General features: G+C 37.8%; 1 protein-coding gene and 1 long non-coding RNA gene across 2 annotated transcripts; both read left to right on the plus strand.

Moving 5' to 3' along the window:
* The first annotated feature begins 3306 nt into the window (after positions 1–3306).
* On the plus strand, positions 3307–5128 carry LOC118812963. Its single transcript, XR_005007597.1, has 3 exons — positions 3307–3422; positions 4323–4355; positions 4482–5128. It is a non-coding gene; the product is annotated as an uncharacterized LOC118812963 (long non-coding RNA).
* Positions 5129–7803: 2675 nt separating this feature from the next.
* On the plus strand, positions 7804–9558 carry cunh9orf116 (chromosome unknown C9orf116 homolog). Its single transcript, XM_036578073.1, has 3 exons — positions 7804–8050; positions 9154–9232; positions 9312–9558. The coding sequence occupies exons 1-3, from the start codon at positions 7896–7898 to the stop codon at positions 9510–9512; spliced, it is 435 nt and encodes a 144-aa protein (XP_036433966.1). The 5' UTR covers positions 7804–7895; the 3' UTR covers positions 9513–9558.
* Positions 9559–10207: the final 649 nt, after the last annotated feature.

Here is a 10207-nt window from a genome sequence, read left to right on the forward strand (position 1 = left end):
ACTAGCTATTGCTATGGGTCAAGCAAGTTAGTGCTGTACCGTAGGCTAATGGTTGAAGTATATTATTAGGTTCTTGTAGCTGTGCACGAGTTATGGGCATTAAATTGTGTAAGTAAAGTTATAATGGGCCCAATAAAGATGGAGGGGGGTCAGCTACAAGGGGCCTCACCGTGCTACAAGCCCCAGTGCAACTGTCCCACCTGCATTGCCAGGGAAGTTAAAATTGCAGTGAAGTGAAAAAAATTTACAAATAAGTTACAAATAAATCTAAAACTGAAATATGAGCAGGACTGTTGGTAAAAACTATAAGTGCACCAAAAAGTGTAAAGTGTGGACATTTGCTGGAGGTTCAGGGCTGTAAAGGGTGCCTGTTTAAAGAAAAATAGTGAAAAAAGAACAATTTTGTGCAAAATGTACTCCATTTTCAGTTTATTAGAGCATTGAACATTATGAAAAAGTACTTGAAATACTTTTTATAAGTATTTTATAGTAATGTGCTAGCCACAAGCTAATATGCACTTACATGGAGTCTGCTTTTTCTCCCTTCTCTTGATTTTGAGGTAAAGAGGAAGCCATATTTTCGGAGGAGGGAGGGTCTGCCTTCAGTGTTGGTTTGCTTGTGTAATTTCAGGCAATATAATCACTATTTAAGAGTATTTTGCTCCACTCTGTTGATACTTCTGCATATTGCATTGAGAGGCTCTTATTGAATGATACAGTGCAATAAAAAAGGGTTGCTATTTAGAAAAGGAATGTAAAGGAGAGAGCCTTCAGTCCAGGCTGAAGGAGTTCTGCATTTAAAAGAACGGACCGAAGGCCGCAGCCATGGAACCCACAGGAGAACATGGGCTTAAATGTTTGCCAGACTCACTCAGGCTCATCAGAGCTCGCCCCAAAGAGGCCAGGAAGTCCCAAGTGTCTTTCCCTTCTGTGTATTAAGATCGTATCTGCTTTTTCATTGAAAGAAAAAGGAAAAAATCCCTGAAAGTTACCACTAAGAACGGGCAAAAAAGGCAAAAGGGGTTTGCTGTTCTTTAACCTAAAAGGGACCCTAAACATGACTTTGATGACAATTGCTCACTCAAGGATTGCAGGACTAAACATTTGGAGTAGACTGTCTCTGCCTTGGGGGCAATTTCAGCGTAATGACTTTTAGCAAGGAGGGGTCGGGGAGCCCAAACGTCTACCGGTGATTAATGCATTTATTTAGGTATTCTACAGTAAACATATGAATTTGTCTTCAGCGGACACCTCCTTGCATGCGCATTCGGAGCAGTGGAGTCATTTTCCTGGGGCTGAGAGACTTTCTGGAAGTAACACAACCCCTCCCAGCTCCTCTGCAAGCCAGCATGAAGCTCACTGGTTGCAAAATATTGTTAGGCGCTTGATTTCTCTGCGATATTTCTGCAACACAGCCCGCATCTTTCGTGGAAATGTCTATGTCTTAAAAAAGATAAAAAAAAAAAAGGGAGAAATTTGTTTTCAATCAAATGTTAGGATAAAGCATTGTACTTGGTGATCTTTGGAAGAAACAGTGATTTCTCCTGCCTCCGTGGGCTTGGCACCGTTTGGCCTTTCTAAAATCTGTCAGTCAGGACTGACGCAGATCCGTTTCCTGAGCCGGTGAGATTTTTATTGTTCTGACTGTGCACACTCCTGTATCTCCATCCACCAGCTACGTCCTGCTTCCTCTCGCTCAGGAAATGCTGCATTGCTTTCCCCACTCCTTATGTGGTCCTCCAGACATAAATTTAACTTTCCTGCTGTTATTCCACACATTTCTTCCACGTTTGTTGTAGGCTAGTTTGCACAGTTCATTATGAAAAATAGCACACAGACTTAATATTTGCTCTGATGATCACATTCTCATTCTCTCTGTATGGTTTAGGGTGGGTGGATGTCTTCAGGTTTCTAATTATTTTATCACCGTTCACAGTTTATACACAAATACGTCACAGATGACCATGAAATGAAGCATCTTCATTTTACATACTCCAGAAAGTATCCGGACACTTTAATCTTGTAACCATTGGAAAGCCTTAATGATGCTCTTTAGGTTACGTTTAACATTATATTTGTTAAAGAGAAAAATAGTTTTAGCACAACGTCAACATCAAAATTCCAACCAGACTGCACTACGGCTACTGTAAAGCACAGAGGTGGAAACGTCAAAGTCTGGGGCTGTTTTTCTTACAGTGTTCTCACTGAGCACGTATATATTGATGGGTTCATTACGGGAATAAAGGCATTTTTGAGCCAAACCTACAGAAGTCTGCAAAGAAACTGTTCAAATGATAACCAGCTGCCTCTTAAATGAATGTGGAAAGGTCTGTTGAAAATAGATGCCACTTGATTTGACAGTTTACTATCCCAATGAAATGATTAGATTTTTGAGTATGGCACAGGCGTCCAAATACATTTGGGGCAACTGTACATAATATAACTTCATTCTTAAGTAAAGAAATAGCTCAATATATTATATATATAGTATATATAGTATTTTCCATGGAGGGTTTACTTGTATGTGTAGAATGAATGCACTTATAAGGAATGCCTCAACGTTTGGGAAGTGTTTATCAGCTTTTAAAGAATTTGTCCTACATTCTTAAAAAAAGGTTCTTCAAGGGTTCTTCGGTAAAAGGTTTAGTTCAGTAAAATTTAGAACCATGAGTTCTATATAGAACCATTTCATGCTTAAATGGTTCTTTGCATGGTGAAATTGTTCTGATTGATGGAGAATGTGTTGTATATAGTTCTATATAGAACCTCTTTGAAAATGGTTCTATATAGCACCAAAAATGGTTCTTCTGTTCTTACAAGCCTGGCATCATAATCCTTTTTGGTGCTTTACCATATACACCACATTTTTCATCAATCTGAGGAACCATTTCACAACACAAACAACTACTTAAGCTTTAAATGGCTCATGGTTTTAAGTAGAACCTATACCTTCCTTAAAACCCCATGAAAAGCCTCTTTTTAGGAGTGTACAGAAACTAAAACTAGTGGAAATAAACCTGAGGCTCTCTTCATATTCAACTGGTTCAACCATGAAGTTCTGAAAAAGGTGCTAAAACAGAACTTCAAAAACAAAACTGTTTCCTAATGGCGAGTATGAGCAAAGGGCTCGGCTAAAGGCAGCTTTGCGGATGAAGACTGTGAGCAGGATGGAGCCTGTTCTCCTCAGCACTTTTATCAGCTCCAAACACACACAGGAATTCCGGTTTGGGAATGACCGTCCCGAGTCCCTGCTTCCACAGGAAGATGGAATAAAAAGAACCTCTTCAACGACAAAGGCGTTTCATTTCTCTCCAGTCGCTGTAAGGAACGCAAAGCTACCCGAGCCAAACATTCAACATGTTTGACGGGATCCACGTTTCGGTTTTACGAGCCACGACTTTGGGGGTTGAAGATGCTAGCAGGTAGAGTAACACAGCCGAGGCTTCAAATTTAAACTGTTTTTGTCGTTTGGAAACATTTGGACAGATATAAAGCCGCTCGGTCTCATTTTGTCTTGCGAAATGCTGATCAACTGCTGATAGATTATACTTTTTTTAGTACTTTATCACTTCGTTTTTATAAATTATCGCTCTGATCTGTGTTTGAAATTATCCAGAGAGAGCTCATTCTCAACGGCGTTATTTTTTTTCCACGCCCGTATTCCGGAAAACCCCCCCCGCTTCCTGTGCTGGGATTGGTCGGTTCGGCGGACTGCTTGTGAAAAGGAAGTAATAGCCAATCCTAACACGAATGGCGGGATAGTTCGCGCCAATCACAGCGCAGGAAGGCGGAGCTTGTTGGAATACGGGTGGGGAAAAAATAACGGTGCAACCTCTGTGACGTCAATTAAACGAGAATCGACGCGGACAGCCGAAACATTTTATTAACGCAAGAGAGAAAGGATAGTGAGAAGGAAAGAGGCTAAAGCTGGAGATCGACAAAAAAGTTTGCCAGCAGCTTGATGGAGGTTAACCGGACAAAGAGTAAACTTCATGGCTAAATATTCAACTTCTGTAAAATAGCGCCATCGCTTGGCAATTTTTATATGTTTCCAGTAATATTACCGCCTACATTTTTAAATATGTGTGGTTATTTTTCTACTTTAAATATGTGCTTGCAGTATTTTGTGTTTTTCTAAATTTTTATCTTTAAAAAGACCACTGAAAAAGAAAAGTCTCAATGCAAGCCTTAAATACAAAGAGCATCTATTAACATTTTATTATTAATATTACTGGAGTTAGTGAGAACAGTATAGGACGTGTGTACTTGTATATTGTTCATATCTCTTGTTTACGCTTTCTGTTTTATTCATTCTCTCACAGACATGGATGATGTGAATCTCGGACTCTAATGAGGTAATACTATGCAAGGCACTTTGCTACTGTAGTGTGCACTTTGTATTTTTGCATTTGTCAAATTTGTCAGAGGGCTCACAGTTTAATTTAACCACATTTGTTTATTTATTTATTTTCCGGTCACAGGAGTCTCTGCTTGATTTTACACTGATGCCAGATGAGGTCTGACCGATGGCAGAAGAGGAGAACTGGCCTGCTTCACAGCTCATTATTACTTTTGGTACGCGCTAGGCCTGCCTCAAACTCGTACCGTGAGTAATAATGCACTGTGGCAGGCAATGAGCTACCAGCACCAACACTACAACCACAGATTTGGAGTAAAGCAAAAAGGGCATGGAGAGAAACAACCACCAAAGTATTTCATATGTGATAAGGCTGTAATGCATTGCTTTAAATGAATGGATGTATGTAAATTGACTATGAAATCTGGAACGCACGGATTCTATAGGTTTGAATTCTGCTTCGGTTCCCAGTGAGTGCCGGCCGTAAGGTGGAGTATTAATGTTTTTCAGAAAGCTGCGTCAGCCTGGAGATGTTTAATCATGGGTTTAGAGACTTTTGATTACAACAAAATCTGAATAAATGATAAGTAATAGACAGACAGTTTTATTTTTTATTTTTTCAACTTGGTAGTGTTGGAGACAGTTGTTTTTAAGTGGTAGGTTTGTTTGCCCTAACTTAATGATAGCTGCTATTTAAAATGTTGAAAAAACTTGTTTAACATTGTATATTGCTTACGTTGCTTTATGTTAATAAATGTTTTCATTAAGGTAGTATTTGTATTTGACTGGTCATTTATTTTGCTTGCGTTTGATCATGTAATATTAGATAAAACTGAATTAAAGGTCAAAAAATTAAAAAAATAATGTGTCTTAGGTTTTTATATATAGATGATACATTTGATAAATTTGTAGACTCTGCTCATCTCACTTCAGCTTGGGTAAATAATACACATTTTCAAACTGTAAAACCCCTGCTAATTCTCATCTAGCAGTAGATTATAATTTTACCAGAAGTAGTTCTATTTGTCAACTTTTGATCTGATTTATCTTTGCTCCCGAAAAGAAGTTTTTGCTCTTCCCTGTAACGGCAGCGTTTTCTTTAAGGACCCGTACAGAGGTGAGTTCTTAAATAAAATAAAGAATAGTAAAAAAACAAAAAAACAAAATCTAATGTGAGAAAAAAAAGTATTCAGTCTAAAAACTTTAGAAATACTGAGAAATACCTTATAGAACTACAGGGGAATGTCTTAGAACATCTAGCATCTGTCATCACTGAAGTTTGTGTTCTTTGTTGTTTAAAATAAAACAAAGTTTGAAAAAGAGAACTGCGAGGATCAGCAAAGCAAAATGTGGAAGATTACAATAAAACTGAGCTAAAACTGGATTGTTTTTTCTCACATACTTGAGTAATAGTAAAAGTATTACCATTAGAGAAGTTCAGGTCCAGCGAAGATGCACTTAAATACATAGAAATAAGTAAATAAGTAAATGTAGTTCTATCCTCCTCTTCCTGCAGAACAGTGAGGTTTAGAGGGTTAAAAGCAAGGACAGGTTACTAGTCACGACATTGGGGACCAGTGTCCAGGGGTCTCTGACTGGGGGCTCAAATACTTGGGACAGTCCTTTGCAGACATAAACATTGCAAGTGACAAATGACTAAATGAATAAAATAAAAGTATGGATGCTGTATGTTTTCAGGCTCATATCCTGGTTCCGTTATTTCAGGTATTATTATGGGATTTTGTTGTTTCCATTCCAATAGGATGTAAACATTCATCCTTTCATCTGTTTTTGCATTACAACACAGTTTGGCATGAAAGAAAAAGAGAAGCTATCTTCAAATCTTACACAGCTCACATTTTGACATGAAATCGTAATAGGATGTTACACATTAATAAAGCTAATTTTATTTTCATAACAAACAATAAACAAATTTTCAATGTTGCTTTAAGTCCTAAGTGAATATTGCTCATGTATTATTATTATTATTAATATTATTATTATTATTATTATTAGCAGCAGCAGTAGAAGTAGCAGTGTAGCAGTAGTATTAGCAGTGGTATCAGTAATAATAATAGTAGCAGCAGTAGTAGTATTATCAGTGGTATTAGCAGTAGTGGTATTATTAGTAGTAGCAGTAGTCATAATAGTATCATCAGTAGTACTAGTAGCAGTAGTAGTAGTAGTATTAGCAATAGTAGCAGCAGCAGTAGTAGTATTAGCAGTAGCAGTAGTAGTAGTACTAGCAGTAGTAGCAGTAGCAATAGTAGTAGTAGTATTAGCAGTAGTAGTAGTAGTAGTACTAGTAGTATTAGCAGTAGCAGTAGTAGTAGTAGTATTAGCAGTAATAGTAGTAGTAGTATTAGCAGTAGTAGTAGTATTAGCAGTAGTAGTAGTAGTGGTAGTAGCAGTAGTAGCAGTAGTAGTAGTATTAGCAGTAGTAGCAGTAGTAGTATTACCAGTAGTAGCAGTAGTAGTAGTAGTATTAGCAGTAGTAGCAGTAGTAGTAGTAGTATAAGCAGTAGTAGTAGTATTAGCAGTAGTAGTATTAGCAGTAGTAGTAGTATTAGCAGTAGTAGCAGTAGTAGTAGTAGTATAAGCAGTAGTAGTAGTATTAGCAGTAGCAGCAGTAGCAGTAGTAGCAGTAGTAGTAGTAGCAGTAGTAGTAGTAGTATTAGCAGTAGTAGTAGTATTAGCAGAAGTAGCAGTAGTAGCAGTAGTATTAGCAGTAGTAGTAGTAGTAGCACTAGTGGTATTAGTAGTAGTAGTAGTAGTCATAATAATAGTATCATCAGTAGTAGTAGTAGTATTAGTATTAGCAGTAGTAGCAGTAGTAGTAGTAGTATAAGCAGTAGCAGTAGTATTAGCAGTAGTAGTATTAGCAGTAGCAGCAGTAGCAGTAGTAGTATTAGCAGCAGTAGTAGTAGTAGTAGTATTAGCAGAAGTAGCAGTAGTAGTATTAGCAGTAGTAGCAGTAGTAGTAGCACTAGTGGTATTAGTAGTAGTAGTAGTAGTAGTAGTAGTAGTCATAATAATAGTATCATCAGTAGTACTAGTAGCAGTAGTAGTAGTAGTATTAGCAGTAGCAGTAGTAGTATTAGCAGTAGTAGTAGTAGTATTAGCAGTAGCAGTAGTAGTATTAGCAGTAGCAGTAGTAGTATAAGCAGTAGTAGCAGTAGTAGTATTAGCAGTAGTAGTAGTAGTAGTATTAGCAGTAGTAGCAGTAGTAGTATTAGCAGTAGTAGCAGTATCAGTATTAATTTATCGTTTTAGCATTTAACAGTAGCCATTTTAATGTATTATGTGTTACTGTCATAAATATCTATGGTTATTGTTCAACTCTCCTGCCCAGAGGCCTGAAAAGACCCTGGCCCCGTTAGATATTCCTAACCCTCCTGGGTAAAAGGGCAGTGACGTCACCTAGTTACCCTGTTGATAGCAACCAGTACAGACAGCAGCTCAGCGCTGAAAGTCAATAAACCTGTAATGCGTCCTCGCTAAATCAGTTTATTAGCTACTCTCTCTGGAGCTTAAATTAATGTCGAACATGGACGCCGAGTCTTCAGAAGAGAAGGTGAAAACCGACCTTTACTCGCTTGATAATAACTCCTCCGCCTTGAGGACAAGCGATGTTTACAGGGTGAATAAAAATCTCCCAAACCGTTTCAACCATCCCGACAGCTTCAGATACAGGTGAGCCTGAGTTAGCCAGCCAGCTAACATTAGCTACCGTTAACCTGATATGCTTAGGTAATTTAGATAATGTTAGCTAATCTAGACTAATGTAATATAGTGGATTGAGGTGCTAACCTACTGCAGCGCATTAACGTTAGATAATAGGGGACACTTTATTCTGCTTTTAACTGACAAACGTTAGTATGAAATTAAATTAAAAAAGTCATTCTTTTTGTCATTCATGCACGTCCGTTATTATTACACACTATGGGCTAGTTTTGTGGCCACAAATGAAGCCTATTATTGGACTAAACTGCAATCCCAGTAGAGTTTTACCATTAAAAATCTGTTTTAGTCTAGGTTTATGTTTAATCTGGGTCTGGGAAACTGGCCCTGCATGACCAAAGATATTCAGTCATCATTTCTAATTTGTAAATTCAGAAGAAGAGTAAGGGCTGTTGATGTTAGTTAAAGTGGAACTCCACCGATTTTTCAAATTTTCGGCATAATTGTTCAGATGACAAACTTACTCAGAGTGGTTTGATGAGAAATGCTCAGTTCTAGAGAAATTTACAGAGTCAGAATTGTTCACAGTGGTGGTGAAAGGAACCAGATGCTAAAAAATGAATGCTTTATATATAACAATAACTACATCACAGAAGGTTATTTCATTGAATGGTTGTGAATACACAAACCAAACCGTTTGAGCACATTCTGTGACATGTACAGAGATAAGGGCATTAACACGTGTGGGATGCACAGAGATAATATCTTCTATCTTGAAGGTGAGAGGAACGTTTGAAAAACCGCAGCTGATATGTGAATTCTGTAAAATGCTGAACTACAGAATACTGCACAACACAACAAATAACACATTAAACTTTAGTATTAGGCTGAAATGCCACTTAAAAGCTTAATTTATAACACTAAACTTTATGTTTGTCCCGTGTACCAGTATCCAAGCATGTGGAGGAGCTTTGTGTGTTGAGATAGGTATGGTACACTTGAACTGCAGGCCATACATGACCATATTATTGACCAAACTGATTTACAAATGAAAACCTCACTGTTGCCTCACTCACATGAGCGCTGTCTTCATGATGCACCGTTTCGCACTGCAGTAAGAAGACGGTCCATCCACTGTACCAAACAACCAACCAGGTTTATGGAAGTAAGAAGCCGACAGTTCACGAAATGCCAGTAAGTCTCGCTCAACATACAGTAAAGTCTTTATAATTAACATGCAGGTCAGGGTCAACTTTTTTCTTCATCGCTTTAGACAACCTTCCATGGAAGTCACCGGAAGTTTTCCGAGCACATTCTGAAGAGCGGGATGTACAGAGACAATGGCTTCAACACATCGCTGGAAAAGAGCCGAATCTCAGGGCCAAGCACTATCGCAGTGCTTCACAACAGGATCATCTTTCACCATTCATACCGCACTGAGGGAAATGAGCAGGCCGAGGCTAATGTGGCCTAAATGTGGTATAGCTAATGTCATGATGTAAATAAAAATGTAATAAATACACATTTAATACAATGTCACCTTGTAGTTGTCATACACAGAATATGCACTCAGTACACCCTTTATTAGGTACAACTCAGGGATGTGGGATATGGGGGTGTTGAGGGGGCTGCAGCATTTCTAGCATTCCCATTTCAGGATTGTTTAACTAAATAATAAAGAGAAAAGAAATGAACTTTAAAATAATTTGAGTTTAGTAAAGACCTTTGTGTGCTTGTTTCGGGCTGGAGTTCATATTTTTATTTTGTTTTATTTAAAGCTGTATGCAAAAGTTTGGTTTCTACAGAGAACAAACCTGTACAGATTTTAATGCACAGTTGCTGTTTATTAGCTGAGTTCAACATATTGGGGAAAAATAAAATGTAAACTGTAGCTTGTGCAAAAGTTAAGTCTCATTTTTTTTCCAAAGCTCTACAAATAAATAGAAATTGTACACTGAAATCTACAGCATGTGCCATGTTCTTTTCAATGACATATTTAAGTCTCTGTGCACTGTTTAACAATCTGATTTCTTGAATCTCTGGTGACCGGTCAACTCATTCACACAAAGTTCGAACAGAATAAGAGAGAAAATCAGCTGTTTGATGTGTCAGTTATACAGACATATTGTTGTGTCTTTTCCCTTTTTAGCAAATTATGCATTATCTATT

Source organism: Colossoma macropomum, unplaced genomic scaffold (assembly GCF_904425465.1).
Source record: "Colossoma macropomum unplaced genomic scaffold, Colossoma_macropomum, whole genome shotgun sequence".
Taxonomy (NCBI): domain Eukaryota; kingdom Metazoa; phylum Chordata; class Actinopteri; order Characiformes; family Serrasalmidae; genus Colossoma; species Colossoma macropomum.

What these genes read in the sequence shown, in the direction of transcription:
- cunh9orf116 (XM_036578073.1), top strand. Translation starts at nt 7,896, where the DNA reads ATGTCGAACATGGACGCCGAGTCTTCAGAAGAGAAGGTGAAAACCGAC. An exon ending in CCCGACAGCTTCAGATACAG is followed by an intron (nt 8,051 to 9,153) that starts GTGAGCCTGAGT and finishes TTCGCACTGCAG; the next exon opens with TAAGAAGACGGTCCATCCAC. An exon ending in CGACAGTTCACGAAATGCCA is followed by an intron (nt 9,233 to 9,311) that starts GTAAGTCTCGCT and finishes TCATCGCTTTAG; the next exon opens with ACAACCTTCCATGGAAGTCA.